At 38.0% G+C, this 21,671-nt stretch overlaps 1 protein-coding gene across 1 annotated transcript in view; it reads left to right on the top strand.

The window, feature by feature from the left end:
• LOC111150763 (hemicentin 1) overlaps positions 1-21,671 on the top strand; it is a 471,859-nt gene that overhangs the window by 444,119 nt on the left and 6,069 nt on the right. Inside the window, exons 98-106 of the mRNA XM_022508355.1 lie at positions 1,230-1,292; positions 2,323-2,442; positions 3,583-3,717; positions 6,492-6,605; positions 7,193-7,318; positions 9,072-9,200; positions 11,120-11,470; positions 15,007-15,126; positions 20,685-20,811. Of these exons, the coding sequence (XP_022364063.1) occupies positions 1,230-1,292; positions 2,323-2,442; positions 3,583-3,717; positions 6,492-6,605; positions 7,193-7,318; positions 9,072-9,200; positions 11,120-11,470; positions 15,007-15,126; positions 20,685-20,811 (1,285 nt within the window). The remainder of the gene's footprint in view (positions 1-1,229; positions 1,293-2,322; positions 2,443-3,582; positions 3,718-6,491; positions 6,606-7,192; positions 7,319-9,071; positions 9,201-11,119; positions 11,471-15,006; positions 15,127-20,684; positions 20,812-21,671) is intronic.

Below are 21,671 nucleotides of genomic sequence, written 5' to 3' on the forward strand. Positions count from 1 at the left end.
TTGTTGTTGTTGTTGTTGTTTTGTTTTGTTTTGTTTTCAGGGTCATTTTTATATTCAGGGTAGAAATGGATCAGGAACCTCTGCTTTCTTGTCAAGGTTTCAGGCAGTTTGGTTACCTAAAAAGAGCAAATTGGACTTGCTGTTTTAGTCAGATTATCACTGGAGTAGTGTTTCTTACACTCTCCAAATACATAGATATATAAAACTGTTTTGAACAGTTTCATGTGCTCAGCAAAGCTCAAACTATATTGTTATCAGAAACTCTCCAAAGTAAAATGAATTTGAAAAATTAATGCTTGGACTCCCTCTATGAAAAGCATCTAAAGCAATAATAAAAAACAAGCACAGTTTTATGCACTTAGAATTGAAAGAAAATCAAAGATAATTTCTAAGAGATTGAATATGAACTGAACATATGATGTGAATTAAATAAAATTTCCTTCAAAAGAAATTTACCATATTAATGATTATCTTTTAGTTTGTATGTTTGAGCGTGTGTGCACACAAAAGGCATTTTTTTTAAGTTTCTACAGGTCAATAATATTTGAAAAATATTAGCTAAATTGCTTAAAGCAGTCAAGGCAGAATTACTTTCTAAGGAGAGAGACTCCCTAACTAGCTTATTTATTCTTGTTAATGTGTTTGTTTCCGACATCTAACTTAAAGCTGTTCTGTCACAATATACCCATTAGCCCTTGCTTGGATACACAGGAAAGGAAAACACTTGGTCACATGTAGGAGACTTTGACCCAGCTGCTTCACGTTGCAAGTGGAGGAGATCCACAAAAGGAGAGGGTTTCTTCATTAGAGCTTCTGGTTTTCACTGGCGTAAATTATTTTAAGTGGCTTGAAAATAGTGCTCCTAACTCTAGAACAGACAGAGTAAGTAATGGCTAGAGGAATAGGACTTTGCCTGTGGTTATGCCTGGCGTACACATTTATCTTGGATCCTTTTTTCATTATCACAGAACGGTTTTATTTCATTTTTTTTATTAATATAAACAAAATCTGTTTCCAATGGCTGCTTGCCAACAATGTGAACTCTGATTCATTTGGTTCTTGGTTGGGGAACAGGAAAAGTTTTCCATTCATGCTTGTTTCAACCTATTGCATATGTTGTGTGATGTGTTCCATCTTTGGCATATCTTCCCAGGGAAGAGCGTCCTGGAAAGAAACAAGGTGCTAACATTCTAACAAGCCCGTTAATTTGGTTTTTCTCTCTGTGGTAGGAGATCGCAGTAATCAGTGCCCCTCAGGATTTGCCTTAGACTCAGTTGGACCTTTTTGTGCTGGTAAGAACAGAAATAATGCATTTTTATTTTTATAAAAAAAATATTAGGGATGGAATCCATTTAACGGACATCTATTGCCATTTTGCTAGATACTTAATTATCACAACAGGCTTAGAAGTGTCCCATTTTATAGGCGAGGAAGTTGAGATGTGAAGAAGTTGAGTGGGGTGCTTGAGATCACTCAGCTAGCAAGTGTCAGAGCTAGATTTAAATTTAATTTGAAGTTTAATTTCAATTTGACCACAATCGAGTGTGTCAGGGATCATAAGTATAGAGGTGGAGTGGGCACAGGGACAAAACACTGGATGCCGTCTGGTCATTTACTTGCCATGGATGTAAAACACAATAATAATCCAACTCTAACTCACCTAACCCTAATGCTTAGAGGATAGGATAGCACCATGCGCCAAGGACTACTGACTAAGCCGGCCTCACCCCATCCAAGTACCAGTACAGGAGAGTCACAGATAAGTAAGCAGCTGAGTAAATGCCTAGAGTAGCTCAAGTTTGCACACCCAGAGCCTTCCTTTCCCTGGTAGGTAATATAATGTAGTATATAGTGGTAGAAAAGTGGTCTTTAGAAACTGTACTATCCAAGTTCAAAGTTCAGCTCTGCCACTAATGACCTGTGTGACCTTGGGCAATTTCCTTAACTTTTTTCCTCAATTTTATCACGCAAAATGGGGATGGTACTAAAAATATCTGTCTCCTAGGAATGTTATGAGGAATGAGTTAAGGTAGGTAAAAAACATTTAGAGCCCAGGAAATGGTCATTGTACCTTAGCTGTCATCTTGATGTTTTAGAATTAAGCTAAACATCTAGTCACTATCAAAGATAATTTGGGGACCCAAGTTAATTTTTACTTAGCGTTTCTATTTTGTGGCGCTTAGAGCATTTTCTGTTACATTTGATTCAATGCATTGTCCTCTGTGAGCAATTGTTTTATGAACAGCTATTATCATGGCCTTTAATAACTCCTAGAAAGCCGGGGGGTTACACACTCATGGGTCCCTTTGTTTCTTGTTTCAGATGAAGATGAATGTGCAGCGGGGAGTCCCTGCTCCCAGATCTGCCACAATGCGGTGGGAACTTATTACTGCTCCTGCTCGAAAGGCCTCACCATAGCCGCGGATGGAAGGACTTGTCAAGGTAGTCCCAGTCAGGCAATGGTCACAGAAAGCTCTGGCCTAGGAAAAGGGCAGTAGAACAGTGCTGTTGTCGCGTACTTTCTTCCCCCACGCTGGCAATAGACAGATCTTCAGACAGCCTGAGATCTGCTGCCACAAATCCCTTCACGAGGGGCGCTGCCCAAGCCGGGAGACCTGTGGCCACTCATTCCCCCCCAACACTCCCGGAGGACAGACAGGCAGGACCAGTATCGTGTTCATTTTACAGTGATAAAACTAAGAAATAAAGAAGTTATAAAGAATTTAAGTAAATTGCACAGTCCTGGTAACACTTTGGGAACATTAAAAAAAATGCTTTGTTTTTGAGTAAAGTGGACACATAATGTTACATTATTTTAAGGGGTACAACTGAGTGATTTGACAAGTGTATACGCTGTACTGTGTTCGCCACAAGCATGGCTACCATCTGCCCCAGTGCATCAGTACACCGTTCAGTATCACTGATGGTGTTCTTCAGGCCGTGTCTTTTACTCCCATGACTTATTCATTGCACAACTGAGAGCCCACACCTCCCCCTCCTCTTCACGCATTTTGCCCATTTCCTCACCTCAAAAAACACTTTCTATCAGACTCCGCATAGACTTCTAAATTAGAATTGTGTGAGAATCTGGTTTATAAGTAAATTTTAAAATGATGAAAAGAGGAAAGGATTTCTCCCTCTGTGTCTGAGCAGACACCTTCTAAATGCAAAACAGAGACAGAGAATAAGCGGGGCAGGGGGGGCGAGGAATAACATTTGTGGAATATCTGGCATGGACTGAGCACTTTGTGTACGTTATTTCCTTTGATTTCCAAAGTAATGCTGAGAGACAGGTCTTATCCTCGCTTTACAGATGAGAAAACTGAGTGTCAGATAGGAGAAGTAATTTTTTTAAAGCCACAAAATTTGTCAGTGGTTTAACGGTTGCGTTAGTCTGCAAAGATACTGCACTAGGCTCCTACGTACTTGTCATCAACATAACCCACCTGACATGACTCCACCAAATTATTCAGCATTCTTGCTCTCATATATTTTCAAGTATCATTTTTTTGTTTCTCTTATCCCTGGTTCTTGGTGGATGTTCTTCACCCCGCCTTAGGTGAGTGACTCATTTTGTTGCAGATGTCGACGAGTGTGCTTTAGGTGGACACACCTGCCACGCTGGTCAGGACTGTGACAATACCATCGGATCCTATCGCTGTGTGGTCCGTTGTGGAATTGGCTTTCGAAGAACCTCTGATGGGCTGAGTTGCCAAGGTATAAGAATGGAGTTCCTCCCTTTATCTTCATTATGCTAAGAATGAAAACCTTCTGCCTTTTGAATCATTTAATGTAAACTCCATGTTATAGATTGAGCTTCTTGATAAGGTTTTCAGATGTAATAGTCCAAGGCTATTTTAAATATTTATAGCACAGTGGTTTTGAAAAGTATTTGCCTATTATATTTGAGGGAAGAGATTATACAGCACGATCTTAATGGAGTCTGTTCCATTAAACTTCATTACATAAGACTACCAGATATTTATTGCAGGGTTTTTTTTAAATATTTTATTTATTCACTTGAGAGAGAGAGAACGAGAGCACAAGTGGCAGGGAGAGGGAGAAGCAGACTCCCTGCTGAGCTGGGAGCCCAATGTGGAGCTCAATCCCAGGACCCAGAGATCAGGACCTGAGCCACCCAGGTGCCCTATTGCAGGATTTTTAATAGACTCTTTTTTAGAGAAGTTTCACATTTACAGCAAAATGGAGAGGAAAGTAAAGAAATTTCTCATATACTCTCTGCCCTAACTCATGCATAGCATCTCCTACTATCAACATGCTGCCCCAGAGTGGCAAAATTCTTTCTTACCAAGGATGAACCCACCTTGACACATCATTATCTCCCAAAGGTCATCATTTACATTAGGATGCACTCTTGGTGTTATACATTCTATGATTTTTGACAAATAATAACATGTATCCTATATTAGAGTATCATAAGAATAGTTGCCCCTAAAAATCCTCTGCTCTTTGCCTTTTCATCCCTCACTTCCCCCAACCTCTGGTAACCACTGAGCTTTTCATTGTTTCCAACGTTTTACTTTTTCCAGAATGTCATATAACTTGTAGCCTTTTCAGATTGTCTTTTTTCACTCAATAATATGCATGTAAGTTTCCTCCATGTCTTTTCATGGGTTGATCACTCTTTTCTTTTCAGGGTTAAATATTATTCCATTGTATTAATGTACTGTAGTTTATTAATCCATTCAGCTACTGAAGGATATCCTGGTGCTTCCAGATTTTAACAATTACGAATAAAGCTTCTATCAGGGTTTTTTCCTAGAGGCAGAAATGGTGGATACAAAACTGAATGCCTATCAGTATAGAAAGAGGGAATGAATTATCCACACCATCAACCATCGTGCAGCCATTATAAAGAATGGAATGCAGCTCAACTGTATCCTTGCTGAGTTGTTCAGTGAGAACAAGATGTAGAAAAGTGTACATAACTTGTGTGGAAAAGATTATGTGGCCAGAAAAACAATCAATAACCGAAGATAAAGGAAATGGATTTAAATATTTACATAGAGATATATATGTAGAGATATGTTAATATTTATACTAGATTTTCAGTGCAGACTGGCTTTGGTGGGCAAGAAGATGAAAAGCAATAAAGGAAGCCAAGAAAAAAGAAAGAAGAAAAAGCTACATTAAGAAAATATTTTTAAAGTATATAATCACATGTATGCAGTTGTAGTAACATGTAGATTTTGAAAGATTAAAAGAGCTCATACACCTGAAACTAATATTACGGTTTGTTAACTAACTGGAATTTAAATAAAAACTTGAAACATTTTTTTCAAAATAAAAAAATTAAAGAGCTCAAATAGAATACAAGTACAAAATAAGACACAGGCAATCTTCTGAGTTTGGGAATGTAAGAGGGGGATGTGGAGAGCCTAAGTATGGTAATTGTTGCTTTGGAGGGTTTGAAAAGAATGAATAGAACAGTAGAGAAGTAGAAGGAACTTGAGTACAGACCTGAGAGAGGGATTATGTTAGGGTAGGAAAGATTTGATTGTGTCTGTAGGACTATGGGAAAGATGACCATAAGAAAGAAGGACTTTAAAAATGCAAACACGGAGAGAGTTATCAATGGACCACAGTCCTCATCTTGGTGAGGAAGGAGGAGATGGGCTTCAGAACTCAAACACTCAAATAGAGGGACTTTTCTTACATGGGAGAAAAGTTCTCTCTTCCTATGAGACTAGAAGGAAGGAGAGTTTTGGAAAAGGTACATAAAACAGGCAAATGCAAAAGGTTTTTTAAAAGTGGGGGGAAAACATCCAAGCACTTTAACCACCACACCAGGTGAACTGATACAGCTCATCTTCCTGACACCAACTGTCAATGCCGGGTGTGTAAAAAAGACAAAAAAAAAACCAAAAGCAAAAAACAAAAAACAGCAACAACAGGCAAATGCTCACGAATTTGGGAAATTCATGCCTGCATTTTTTTTTATTATACTATGCCCCACATGGTGTTGGGAAGATTAATTCGGCAGTAACTGTGGACAAGGAAAAAATGCTAAAGTTGCTGGTGTCAGGCACAAACAAAGTGGTCAAGATCTACATCAGGCTAACAGCAGCAAAAATGGGGAAGAAAGGCCAATTGCAGAGGATACTGCCCAAGACCTTGGCTTTTTTTTTCCCCCCATCTTCAGTGTTCTAGTCTGCCAGCAACATTCCAGGCCTGAAACTTCCTAGAACCAGACATGGGACCCATCTGGTAGGATAGTTAAAGTAGAGGACTCTTTCATCCACAAAGTTCCAAGTCACAAGGAAATGTCTGCCTTTGAAGAGAGATACGGCCTCCAACAGTTAATCCAATCAATTATCTGTCAGATCACATGAGAACAATTGTATTGGATTCATTTTAGGAAAGATCTTAAACATGATAATGATAAAAGATCATCAAAATGTTAGACATCTGAAATAAATTAACGCAAGTTTCCTAACAAAATATAATAAAAGTTTCATTTTATTTAACAGATATTAATGAATGTCAAGAATCCAGCCCCTGTCACCACCGCTGTTTCAATGCCATAGGAAGTTTTCATTGTGGATGTGAACCTGGGTATCAGCTCAAAGGCAGAAAATGCATAGGTAAGAAAAGGGCTTTAAATTCAAAGCAATGACATCTTTATAATTTCTAGGTATTTGATCTAATCCACATGCCGTGTCCTGGGCTGGATTCATACATAGGATATCTCTGTCCATCATGTATGTAATCCACGTAAAACCAAAATTGAAACAAATGCTATCCTTTACAGGTTTCATTTTCCAATTACATAGCAATTTTTTAGCATTTCCCTATTTTATTTACTATATTTTTTCACTGAAGCATATGATATATATGATATATATATGTGTATATATATATATATATATATATATACACATACACACACTTTCACATACATATTTACATATATTTTTATTTATTTATTTTTCTAAGAAGTGGTGGTTGGTATGGTTACCAGGTATGTGGACTAATTTTTTTTTTTATTTTTATCCTTCTGTTTTAAAAATAGTCTGTTACTATTACTGACTTTGATGGATTTAAACATTTTACCCTCACACAGTGATTATATAATTAACATCTTATCCTTAAAATCCCAAGGCATGATTTCTTTTGGAAAAGCAGAAGAAATCATTTTCTCAATCTTCATTACCTTTGTTCTTTTATCAAGATGTGAATGAATGTAGGCAGAACGTGTGCAGACCAGATCAGCACTGCAAGAACACCCGCGGGGGCTATAAGTGCATTGATCTTTGTCCCAACGGAATGACCAAGGCTGAAAACGGAACCTGCATTGGTGAGTGCATGGCTATTTCAGTGATTGAGATCCACTTGCCATTGACACACCAAGGAAGGGATCCATTTTTTTTTTATTAAATTTTATTTTTTTATTAACATATAATGTATTATTAGCCCCAGGGGTACAGTTCTGTGAATTGCCAGGCTTACACACTTCACAGCACTCATCATAGCACATACCTCCCTCAATGTCCATAACCCAGCCACCCTTTCCCTCCCCTCACCCCCCAGCAACCCTCAGTTTGTTTTGTGAGATTAAGAGTCTCTTATGGTTTGACTCCCTCCCGATCCCATCTTGTTTCATTTATTCCTTTCCTACGCTGCAAACCCCCCATGTTGCCTCTCAACTTGAAGGGATCCATTTTTAAAACTAATGATTAAAGTACATTTAATCTCACAAGGAAGTTTTTCTTTTCTCACAGGTTTTTTTACTCCCACCTTCTAGTGTGTTTGAGCTGTGGGATCCCAGACTCTATACCAAGAAGTGGAAGCTCACCATGGAAGTTTATTACCATAATCATCAATGATTTCTCTATGATTATCAATTACACATTCACTTTACACAGTTTAACATCCACATAAATCATCACACATTGTGTCTCTGAAATTCAGTGTCTATATGTTAATTTCACAGGTGGTTAAGAAAACTTTATACATATTTATTTAAAGTTCAAGGTATTTTATTTTAGAACTAAATATTCTATCAATGTCAAATCAATGACCAAACAAATAAAGTAAATTATATTCTCCCCGTGTTTATTCTTTCTGTGCCAGTCTGCCTTAATTAGCAAACTATAAAACAAAAATGAAACAGATAGCATTCCTCCTTTCATGTCCCTACAATCTGCTGGAACAGATTGGCTAATTCTACTTTCCTCACCAAAAGAAAATAAAAAATCCTATAGTACAAGGGAGAATGAAATATCATAAAAGAGAAACAAAATTGTACGAGAGCACTTGAAAGAGTGATCATATCTAATAGATGTCATGGCAGTGATCACATTAAATATTGCCTCGAATGGAATGGTAATAATAGGTGGACAAGATAGAAAAAGAAAAGAGAGTCCCCTAGAAGGGGAAAGGGGCTGGGCTTGGAGAAAACAGATTAAAATTCATCCTTCCTGGGTACCTGGGTGGCTCAGTGGGTTAAGCATCTGCCTTTGGCTCAGGTCATGATCCCAGGGTCCTGGGAATTAGCCCCGCATCCAGCTCCCCGCTCAGCAGGAAGTCTGCTTCTCCCGCCCCCTATATCCCCACCCCTGCTTGTTCTTTCTCTTTCTCTCTCTCTTTTTCTCTCTGTACTCTCTTTCTCAAATGAAGAAATAAGACCTTAAAAACAAACACACACTGAGGACATGTGGGGTTTGAAGTACTGGTAAAAGATGGACGTGGAGAGAACCAGCCAAGCAGCTAGAAATGTGGGGCTGTAGATAAGACACAATGCAGTACTATTGCTGTAAGTCTACATCAACAAGCTTACTAGAGTCACTAGTATAACTAAGACAGCCAGAGGTGGAGGGAGTAGAGAGAAGAGAGCTACAAAGCTGAGAACCAAGCCCTTTCCATAGTAGGCCACAAGAGAGGGAAAAGGAGCCATTTAATAATTGGCAGAGCTAGAACTTGAACCCAGGTCTCAGTCACATGGTGAGAAATGCAACCGTTGACAATTCTAAAGACTGTCATTTTAAATATAATGACTTTAGTTTTGAAAGAGGAAGTGTTACTACTTTTTATTGCCTCTGTGTCTGTAGATATTGATGAATGTAAAGATGGGACCCATCAGTGCAGATATAACCAGATATGTGAGAATACAAGAGGCAGCTATCGCTGTGTATGTCCCAGAGGTTTCCGGTCTCAAGGAGTTGGAAGACCCTGTATGGGTAAGTTACCAGCAACTCTTACTGAGTAATGGGCTCCTAACGTGATTAGCTGGCCTTGTCAATTTGATTAGACCACTCTCCCATCTCAAATGTTTTCTTGGAACAATTAGAAAATGTGTAAGTTGGTTTAAGTAATTTATAACATAATTTAAATTACTTCTTAAAGATTTCATATGGAGTTCCATTTGTACTGGCATTTAACGTGATAATAATCACCATTTACATAGTGCTTACTATACACTACACATATCGGAGTGAGATGGCAATATATTACCATGATGAGTTAATTATGAAGGTTCTCTCATCAATGATTTCTCTATGTGCATGGCATAGATGTTTGCACAGATACATTCTAGTTGAATGTGAAGCATAATCGAATGTAATACAAAGGTTTAGGCATGAGGGATTAAAATATGAATGCACAATTTAAATAAATTGATAATTATTTCTTTATCATACATTTAGTGTTTACTATGTGCCTTTTCCTGTGCTAAGAATCTCACTCAGTTCTCCCAATCGCTAGTTTATTTCTATCTCAATTATAACTAAATGTAAATAAGGCAGGTAATGGACAATTAGAAGAGATCTGTAAGAAGGTAACCATATACTTCTTTTTAATTAATGCACTGAATAATCAAAACCTGAAAACCAACCTATGAAATTATATTCCCCTGGAATATTTAAGGACGGCGCCAAAAAAAAAAAAAAAAATGGTGTGGGCTTTACATACTGGCTTCCAGTTTGCATACTGTGCTTTTAAAATTGGTTTCCTTGGTTGTCTTAACAACAATTTATAACAAATTCTCTCATAAAGACTTAGTTCGGTCTTTATGTAGCCCCTAGCTTAGTACTTTGCACAGAGCAAATGTTGAAAATAATACAATTGCTAGAAACATTTTTAAAATAAACACTCTCTAATAGCAGAAGTGCATAACATAGCATTTTAGTGTTTTGTTTAGGTATTGTAATTTATATATAACTTAACATCTTGATTAGTCATAGCGGTGAGCTAGCAGAATGAAATATGTTTATTTGTTCACTAATTTGACTTGAAGTTGAATGTCAGACCTTGGACTGGGAAATACATCAATGAAGAAGGTAGAGCCATTGCCTTAAAGAAATTGAAAATGTTAATTTTAACCTTTGCCTACTAAAATAATTTTTAATACAAAATTTACTACTTCTATTCTGCTTATTCATGTTGCCGTCTTTCATGTCACTGTGATAATGAATTAAAGAATTTGGTTTTGTTCTCTGGTTTTCATTTGCTTTTCCAATTTACAGGAAAAGTTGGGAGTGTATACTACACGTTGACCTAGGTATTGGAAGAAAAATAATTTTTTAAAAAATTTTATGGACTTTTGAGTTTATATCTTAGTAAATAATTCTTAGTTTCCTTCTGTTTAAATTTTTGTAAAAAAATGTGCTTAGCTTGATTATTACATAATAATTATTGATTCAAAAGAAATAAAAGTGTTAGTAGTTATACCAATATTATCACATCTGAAGCTTGTAATTGTATGAAAGATTGGCAGTACTAGTGAGAATGTTGTAATAAAACGCAAACTAGAAATGTGATTGAGCTCTTCCCTCCACCAACAGAATTAAGATCTGCATTAGCTTTGAACTCTAGTTTTTCTGGATTCCAGACCACATTTTCCCATATGACCCTTTATGTTTCTACTGTCCACGAAAAGCAATCTTTAGGAGAAGTCCTAGAACCTTTCTGTATGTTCATGAATGAATGATTAAAGCTTTCTCTAAAGTTCACAACAATGGAGAAATTATTGTATTCGTAGCTTTGGAGGGTAACATAATGTCTTCAGTTTGTTCCAGAGACTGATTCTTGATTCCTGTGTTTTGTGTGTGTATGTATGTGTTTTTTTTTCTCTTTTTTATGTATCATGGCACACGAGCAGACATTAATGAATGTGAACAAGTGCCTAAGCCTTGTGCATATCAGTGCGCCAACACCCCCGGCAGCTTCAAGTGTATCTGTCCACCAGGACAACATTTATTAGGGGACGGGAAATCTTGCGCTGGATTGGAGAGGCTGCCTAATTATGGCACTCAGTACAGTAGCTATAACCTTGCACGGTTCTCCTCTGTGAGAAACAACTATCAACCTCAACAGCATTACAGACAATACTCCCATCTCTACAGCTCCTACTCAGAGTATAGAAACAGCAGAACATCTCTCTCCAGGACTAGAAGGACTATTAGGAAAACTTGCCCTGAAGGCTCTGAGGCGAGCCGTGACACATGTGTAGGTAAATGTCAGCCATATTACATTTCCTTCCGGTGGGCTCGCTTATGGGCCAGAGTCTAAGCATAGACACCGCACCCATGGTTGTCTGGGTGCTGTGAACTACATCTGATCTCAGCTCTGGGTTGACTCAAAGTTCCAAGACATTTACTCTGGCACCTAAAACTATGACAAAATTTATTCAAGTAAATGATGTATTTACATGTGTACATTCTGATAATACATTGTTTTGTATTGACCGTTCCTCTCTTTTGATCACTCCTGAAAGTGTTATTAAATCTAATGCTAGTGGAAATAAATTTCAGTGGCATTCAGAATACGTTTTTTAAAAAAAAGAAATTATGAGTATTGCCACATAACATACTAGCATCAGATTATGGCTGTCCTTGCTTGATGCCAAAGCAATGGGTTAAAAGTGAAACTTTCAGTGACTCCATCAACTGCTTGTTCTATGGGACAACCAAAACGGTGTTGACTGTTGACCCACACTCCCTGTGGAATTTCTCAGTTTGATTATTTTGTATATATGGAAATCACTGAAAAGATAATGTGAGCCAGGACAAAATTAAGTTGCTTTCGTTTCTCTAAAATATGTGCTTTCGATATCTTTATCTAAACTCATTTACAATTTAATTTGTTTGCAAAAGCGAAGTGTAATTTCCAACTCAATAATTGAGACTTTGTTTTCAGTTAAGTTGCAAACATTACCATCTGTCATTCATTTAATTCAATTTTCTGTGAGCGTCCACAGTTTGCATGCCATTGAGCTACATGCCAAGAGAAATTAGCAAACACGAATTAGCCCCACTTTTGGTTAGATGACAGAAGAAAACAAGGAAGAGAGGGAGGAAGGCAGGAAGAAAGAAATTTTGTTTAAATTTTAAGACCTCTACTCCAACTTGATTTTCTTGCATTTTTCTTAAGTATTCTGAACTTCCCTTATTCTTGCCAAAATATACTTTGTTACACATTTCTTATAAACATTTAAAAAATGTCTTTTTCTGACTTCAATTATCATTTTTTTTTTACCCTTCACCCCAAGCCTTGTTCCGCATCATTATCGTCTCAGACGTGCTTCCTTAATTACTCTTCCCTGGACCCAGACTCCCAAAACCTTTATCAGCTGGACTCACTGGATTCTTTAACTTTAAACTTTTCTCCTTAAGTCTATATTTTCCCAGAGCTTTTCTCTCCACCTGTCTTGATGTACCTCAAGATTAATATGATGCACATGAAACCTTCTCCCTATGATCAGTCTTAGAACTGTCAGCAAAGCTAGTTCCTTTTACCCTTTGAATTTCAAACATTAATGCCTTCATCACCAGTTTTCTACCTTTAGTCCATATGGTCAAACACTGCTGAATTCCTAACCCTATGGACTCCACAATCCTTACGAGGAAGTCAAACACCACTCTCAACCTGCTCCAAACCGTTCTGAGCATTGGTAATTTTTCATGCCCAGGATTTTGACCTCTTTGTTAGTTAAAACTCTTCACCATTTTTTAATTGATAGAATTAAAATTTAACATGTCTTTCAAAGTTTCTTCCAAATAGTCATTCCCACTAAGGGGTTTCATCTCCAATTATTGTCCCACTCTCTGACTTCATCTTAGACAAGCTCTTCTCTTCTACCTGTCCCAAACCCTTGTTTATGTGGTGACACATGAGTTAAACCATACCCCCAACATGGTACACCATCATGCTGATTTCTTTTAAGAAGGCATTCCTGATTAATAACCCCATTCTCTATTTATTCATCACTATCTAAGCTCTGAAGTTTCACAGTAGAGTCTTATAAATGTATTCTGTGTCTGTGTGTTTGTATTACACTAATATCATGTTCATAAGAATTATCCTCCCCAAACCATTGGCTTGAAGCACCTACTATTTCAGAGAACCAATCTTGGAGAATCTGAAGTAAACTTCCATATCTAGTCGGTTACTGGATGTTTGAACTTTATTTGGAGGCAGTTAATAGACTTTTAGAAATATTTCTTAAAATATGGTGAGTATTTTGTAGTATTCATACTAATAAAGAAATTTTCACTAAGATTGCAGACAGCTTCGGAATTATGCTACGAGCAACTTGCAATAACACCAAATGCCTTTAATTAACCACCTGGGATAGACAACTCACAAAAGATTCCAATCAACACTCTGCAGTCTTATTAGACTTGGGCAAAATTGGGCTTTTTAAGGAAATTATTCCAAAGCTTAACAGGAGAAATGAACACTGTGTTGCCTCTGAATACCGAAATTGCACTTGGGGCCACATTGAAATTCCTGCTCTGGGAAGAGTGAGCTGACTTATTGGAGTTCCACAGCACTGACACTGCTGGGATGATTTTGTGTGGAAGCAGATAGCAAAAGGAAAAAGTAAAAATAACACGCAAGTTGAATAAATGCTTTGGTTCACAGTGGGGTAAAAACAGTAAGAGATATTTGGTTAGTGTTCATCATGAACAGATTTTGAATCTTCACAGTTACATTCTGAGCATATGAAAAACATGTACAATGAAACATCCCTTTGCTCTGAGTCACAAGTTTTCTCCTTGTCTTCTCTTTACCTCCACCCTACAGCCCCCCTGCTCCCACTTCATGTCATGTTCTCTTTTCATTCTCCCACTGGTTGGTGGGACTCTGAACCAATTCTAACATTAGTCTGAGCAAAACACAACTGGGTAAGAAATCTGAGGTGCTCCAAATCATATCCCTTGTCCTGAAAGCAAATAGCAATGTTTAATCATCACCCATTCTCCTCTCCTATTTATTGCTACTTTCTTGGCTTTGTTTAATACTAGCAAATAGATAGCTCTTAATGATAAAGTGCTTTCCCATATATTATGCTCTATGGACCTTCCAACAAATCTGTGCAGTGGAGAGATCATATCAGTGAGTCCTTTGATAAAGAATTGACTGGGACCTTGAGAAATAAAGTGAGCTGCCCAAGGTGTCCCATCAAGCGTAGATACGTTGCTGCCGTTAGTACTTTACAATTGTATGAAGTTTGATGAATATCCTTATCACAAAATTAAAAACACCTCCACTTGATATCTCTGTATGGGAAAGCAATGCATGGATGTTGGGAGCAGGGGTAAGGGAAAGAGAGAGGTGGGTAAAGTTTAAATAAAATAAAAAGATTCCTTGTTCCAATTAACCTCAATAGAAACTGCCTTTTTGGTAAATTCTACTATTCTGTTAAGAGTTCAGTACTTTGGTGGTTTAGGATCTTGTATAAATCTGTTCCATCTGCCATGCCAGGCTTGCTTAACTCGTATAGAAATTGGCCAGTTTGGGGCTTCAGCTCATATACACTTACACACAGAAGAGATGTTCATATTTTGTGAAATAGTACAGTTGACGTTGGGTTCATTAAAAACAGATCCTGATATAAAACAGCTCTGAGCATGTTTAAACACACAAGTGTAAAATCACCAAGAAGTTTTTCTATCGTGTATCAACAACTTGTGTGTAATTGGTTCTGTCAGTAGTTTCTGCCTTTTTTTGCATGGTTATACATTCTGCTTTCTTTCTGCACAGATATTGATGAATGTGAAAATAGAGACATTTGCCAGCATGAGTGTAAAAATACCTTTGGGAGCTATCAGTGTATCTGTCCACCTGGCTATCAACTCATGCTCAATGGAAAGACTTGTCAAGGTGAGAAAATCTTGAAATGTGTATTATGGCTACTTGACTTAAAACCAATGTAGGAGAATGTGAGAAATTAAGTGTCTTCTTCTTTTTTTTTTAAATAATTATTCTCCTGGTTGCTTTCTCTTCCTTCTCATTCCCATTGGTCATATTTATCATTGCTTTTGTAAGTAGGAGAACTGGAGAGAAAGCCATTAGGCAGAGGAAAAAAGTTGAGAATCATTTTCGGTGTAGTCTTACAGAAGGAACGAGAATGTCTAAATCAGTTCTTGTTCTATATTTTTAAAACTAAGTGGGAATAGACCTCTTCAAATATCTTTTCAAAATTAAGCCAAGATGGAAGATGAAATAGGAGCAGAGCTCAGTAAATTTACTCCAGTAGTAGGCATTATTTTATTTTTTGTTTTGGCCAACCATGGGTAATTGATTAAATGATCTATTCTTTGAGTCTGCAAATGTTGTAAACATAAGCTAGCTTTGAAGAATGCAAATAATATAGTCTCTTCCCTTTGATATCTTAGTACAATGGAAACAGATATGTAAATAAAAGCATAATATACAGGGTTGTAGGTACTATAAACAGAGTTTGGGACAATGTGTAGTGACGGTAGAAAGAAAAAAACTATCAATCTCAATATTACCTTCTTTACAAAAAAATGTGAAAGGGACATTCTGCTTTGATAAGGTATATTATATTGCAATGCATACTTAGATCAAAAAGAAATAAGAACTTATCTAAATCTTGAAAATTTTATAAGAAGTCCCCTCAATTTTGTGGTCCAATCAAAAGTGTTATATAGGTATTAACAAGACTCTGAATTCTCGTAATTTCTGTCACATACAGCCTTTATCCTTTCCTAAAGCATATCAGATAGTATCTCCAAAAGAGTGCTTTATCAGTAATAACCAAATTAAACTTGCCTTCTCTGGGGATTCACAGAAGACTTGCTAGGATGCAGGTCATGGAAAGGGTGCTCCAGGAAGCAAGACCCGGATGGGCGATGGGACCACCTGACTACCATGACCTGTCCCACACCCATTTACCCGTTCCCTCTCTGAGAGTCTCCACTGGACCACATGGACTGGAGAAGTAAAGTGAACGCCATAATAACCTTCACTCCCAGTCATCTGTCACCAATGCTTGTTAAGAACTTACCCTATGCAGAACTTTCTACTGAGATTTGAAGTATGAGAATAACACATTGACGTTGTAGTTATGTTTTTCCAAAGCAATTATTAACTCATTTTAAGCAGCAGTACAGATATGTCAAGGGCAATAATTTGTACCCATTCTACAGATAATAAGATGAATGTGCTAGAACAATTAAGAACAGGGTCGGACTTGATCACAGATCTCATAATGTCTAGAGTGGTCCTTTGTCTCTCCTGTCATGCTGTGAACACCAGGGTCATTGTACTGTGGCAGCAGGGTGAGGTGAGAGCATTTATGCTGTCCGTGCTTTATAACTTTCCCCAGGGCATCACCCCAAGAATCCTCTGAAGAGGTGGCAGTACCCAACATCAACACTACACTTCCTGTGAGTGCACCAGGCACCAAGGAAGGAAGCGTTTGGAACAACCAACCAAAGTACAAAAGCCTTTAGCCAGATTTTTAAGTGCTATATTATGTTATCTCCTCATTAGAGGATTTTTTTTTTTTTTTTTCTAAATTAAGCCATTTTGTTCCTTGATTGCCCTGGCCGTTCATTCAGTTCAAACATTTTTCAGTTTTCAGTTGGGCTTCAGAGAGTGGAAAATAATGTGAACAAATCAGAAACAGGTGTCACTTGAAATGTTTGCGATTTAAATGGGTTACATATTTTTGTGGTTTTTAAAAAAGACGAGAGAAAACAATTACATCTTTTAAAGCAGTCTTTAATCTGAAGAATAACTTGCAGTCTTTTTATAGCTTTAGGAAGTGTTTCGGGCATTCATGAGAGGAAAAAAAGTTGATTTCCATTTACATGTGCATTTTTGAAGCTTTATACATTAGTGATACAAATGTCAGTGACAAAAAGGAAATTAAAGTGAATTTGACATTGAACAAGGACAGAGACTCTAGTCAAAAGTGGAAGTCGGCAGACTACAAGATGAGAAACAAAAACATGACTGATCATGATTTGCCCAAGAAGCAGAGAGGAGAAACTGGAAGATCTTTCTGCTAATTTTAAGCCCCACTAATCTAATTCTGAACATTTAGAAATACTTTATTGGCATTGCACTTGAAATGAGTGTTCTAATCTATCCAAGGTTTTAAAAAGTAATCCATAATGTTATCAAGAATCTAAATTATTCTCTCTATAAGATAAATGTTTCAGGTATGTTTATTCTAAATTATTGTATAATGTATCCAGAAGCACTGGGTTAAATGCAGTCGTATGTTCTAAAGCTATTAATATAAAAGCTTTTCAGCTCATCCTGGTAATCTTTTCTTGTAGAATATATAGATTATAAAATGCTTACCCTTTAATTTCTACCATAGTAATTTTCTTATAATATTTAATAAAAAACAGATAGCCTCACGTTGTCAGCTAACAGAAGACAGCATGATTTCTCCACCTTTTCCAGCTCCTTTTTTAAAAACCAGGCAGTAGACTAAAGGAGTAGAGTGAATGCCTATAGGGTGCTTAAGCCTGAGGAGATAATAGTAGACAGAAGACAAAAGAAGGCCACCTTCTAGAAGCTCAAATACTTAAGAAAGCTTTTCAGTGGGAAGTGTTCATTATTATGGAGCAGAAGGCAAACACTTTGAATATTAGACTTTGATATATTTTTGTAGACTCATATTCAGCCATTGGAAATCTGTGAAAGATAGCTACACTTTTTTTTAATGATTTTATTTATTTATTTGACGCAGAAAGAGAGCACAAGAACTGGGAGCAGCGGGCAGAGGGAAAGGGAGAAGCAGTCTCTCCGCCAAGCAAGGAGCCTGATGTGGGGCTTGATCCCAGGACCCTGGGATCATGACCTGAGCCGAAGGCAGATCTTAACTGCCACCCAGGTGCCCCAAGATAGCTACTCTTATTATGCACATAGGCATGTGTCCAGATTCTGGTCTCCATGCCACCATTTCCATGGGCCCCTGCAGCCCACTGGCCTTCATGTGCCTGCAGGAAGGAATTCACCATAAAAATAAGAGCTAAAATGAAATTTGGTAGATAAGTATGAAGGGGATGTTTTTTATGAGGAAAAAAAAAAAAAGAAGATAAGGCTAATTACATTTCTTTCACATTTTCCCAAAGGGCTTTTCACTTCATTCTGAGACAATCTCATTTTGCCAAGGAGATAATGCCCTTCTGACAGATAAAATCATAATTAGAACTTGGTTCACAGAGACAATAGGCAAGATTTAACTGAGATATAAATTTGTTTAACACTGTGTTGTATTCCTGTAGGAAAATTAGTCCTAATATAAAACTAGTCATACAAAGCACATTATGTTATTATCAGCACATCTAAGTAACTAAAAAGCCACGTAAGTGATTTACTCCATATCACTCTAGCTCAGTGTCTTTTTACATTGTGCACACTATTAGCAAGTTTAAAGTAAATAATCACACTGCATTTCCTTAGAAAACAGAATATATTTGAAACCAAATCTAAAATGCTCAGTTTTGAGATGGAAATGATAAATAATTCAGAAATAAAATTTAATGGGCACCTGGGTGGCTCAGTGGGTTAAAGCCTCTGCTTTCAGCTCGGGTCATGATCCCAGGTCCTGGAATCAAGCCCCGCATCGGGCTCTCTGCTCAGCAGGGAACCTGCTTCCCTTCCTCTCTCTCTGCCTACTTGTGATCTCTGTCAAATAAATAAAATCTTTTAAAAAAAAGAAAAAAAATTTAACATTTATTGTTCATCATTCATATATACTGTTTCTTGGAACTGCTTCTCTCTTTTTCTTTTGTTGATAGCAATTTTTCAAGTTATTTAAGAATTCACCAAAGAACTTACAACTTTAACCCAAGTCCAACATACACACGATTATGCCGGTACCAAGTCACCTGCTACCATGAAATGATACAATAGTTGCACATGGAAGTGCATTTGACCTTTAGGTCCTGCCTCTGCAGAGGACGGATTTGGGCCCAGTTCATTGTAATCATTCCCTCCTATACATCAGGATCTATGTTTATTCAAATACCAAAGAAGGAGGAGAATTATAAGTGCCAATAAGCAGCCAGTTGACTTAAGACTTTAAAATAAGTTGTCTTAAATTTTTGCTTGCCTAATCCAAAAAAATTTGAAACCTTACACTTCATTCATACATTTTAGAACTGACTTCTAAAGTTTCTTATCATTTAAATTGTCCTAAAGGGTGTGAATTCTGGCTTTGATGTCCATGTGCTTCAAATATATTCTCATCAATACTTTGGAGCTGTAGATAACCTAGTTAATGGGGAATAATCACTATATAATTTAAAAGTCTGCAGTCGCTGTTACACCAACCAGCTTGACCGTCAGAAGAAGTCTAAGGCCATTTTTCTGTTCAAGTAGAAGTGTTAGTAGGTGTTCCCATGACAACCAGCTTGCTTCTGAAATCTAATTTACAAGAGAGAACCAAGACCATTGGTTCGTAGCCATGATGAAATAAGGCCTGCCACTATCAATACGAATAACCAGTTTCTCACCCTTCCTATGTGCCTTGAAGCATTTTACCCCTGAGTATCATAAAGAGACTAGGGATTAGTGGAAACCTTTCTTTTGTAAAGCAGAAGGATATAAAATGGGAATGGGGACAAGAGAACTCCAGGCCACAGGAAGTTCTCAGGAAGAGTGCTTTTAGGAAAGAGAATTTGTGGGAAATAAATTTCTGGATGTGAATGATTGCATGAAATATTTGCCTGCTCTCCTATTACTGGAAAGCTTCCATGTGCCACCAGGGGAATGCAGGTACCGCAGTTGGAAATTATTGCTCTAAAATATGGTTTTTAATGTTAGGATCTCAAAATCCCTTAAAAATGTTGTAGAACCCTATGGACCCACTTCCCAGAAAATCCATCAATTTCAGTGTTGTGCTCTCTGTCTCTCCATCTGTCTTTGTCCCTGTCTCTCTCTCTCTCTCTCTCTCCCTCTCTCTCATGCGCACGCGCGCGCACACACATACACACACACTCATACATGCACACACAAAAAGATTTTTTTTTAAGATTTTATTTATTTATTTGACAGACAGAGATCACAGGTAGGCAGAGAGGCAGGCAGAGAGAGAGGAGGAAGCAGGCTGTCTGCTGAGCAGAGAGCCCGATGCGGGGCTCGATCCCAGGACCCTGGGATCATGACCTGAGCCAAAGGCAGAGGCTTTAACCCACTGAGCCAACCAGATGCCCCCTATAACTTTTATTTTTCGATATCCTTTCACAAGTGTTAAAAATTATCCTCAAAGCGCTACGGGAACTAGCACACCAGGTATCAGGATCCCCATTTTGTGGTTGAAGAAGCTTAGGTATGGCTACCAGATTCATCCATGGGGACTTGCCATTACGGTCAAGCATTCGCAATGCCTGCTCTCACGGCCTGCTCTGACCCGAGTTGCTGACGCTGCGTGTTTCTCGTGCTTTTGCTAGATGTTGATGAGTGTCTGGAGCAGAGTGTGCGCTGTGGGCCAAATCGCATGTGCTTCAACATGAGAGGAAGCTACCAGTGCATCGATACCCCCTGTCCGCCCAACTACCAACGGGATCCTGTTTCAGGGTATGTCCTGCCTTCTCTTCTCAGAAATACCTTTTGAAAAGCTTTCTCTCCTCAACCAACAAACCCTGTCTGTTGTCGCATGTAGCTCACAGGACGTCAATAATACCAAGGGGTATGTGGAGTTACAGTGTGTTCCTTCTTCAATGAATGGGTATGAAATGAGTTCATCCTGCAGCAGCCACTGTAGTCTAAACTATCACTGTTGGTTGCCAAGGTTTTCCTGGAGCGTCTCCCCAGTAGGTAATCCGCCATGCCATATCTAGAATTCTGCCTCAGAGGTGAGCATTTTATGGGGTGATAAAACCTCACCTCCTTTGAAATTTCCTAGTTTGTTTGTGTCGCCTCAGGGTTTTAAGAGCTCTCAGGACTCAGAGCATTCCAAGAAGTACCTTGGCTGTAATCGTGATGACTCACCATGACTCCATGAGAGAATGGAGATGAGCAAGGATGAGTCAGCTGTCTGCCTGCTCATATATGGTCTTGCTTACATTCCCTGCTGTCTGAAACGCTATCTTTTATGGGTTCTGAATAAACTACTCTTCCATTTTCTCCCTCCTCTTACAGAAATATCATACTCTGTTCAGGTACCAAGCCAACGGGGTGCTTGAAAACAGAGATAATGGTCATCATGACTAGGACCTGCTAATAAAAAGGTGTTTCTGAAACCAGATGCTGGTTGGAGCTCACACTTTGTTTTTCCTCTCAGCAGTGACTACCAAGTTACTGTAACATGATCAAGTGTGGACTGCCCCGGATCCAGCAAAAACCTATTCATAATTGTTTTAGGGGGAAGAGGAAGGGAATAGGAAGGGGAGGGCAAAAATTTAAAAATATTGACTTAAGAAACATCTAAAAATACT

Source organism: Enhydra lutris, unplaced genomic scaffold (genome assembly GCF_002288905.1).
Source record: "Enhydra lutris kenyoni isolate GAN:26980312 unplaced genomic scaffold, ASM228890v2 scaffoldscaffold24, whole genome shotgun sequence".
NCBI lineage: Eukaryota > Metazoa > Chordata > Mammalia > Carnivora > Mustelidae > Enhydra > Enhydra lutris.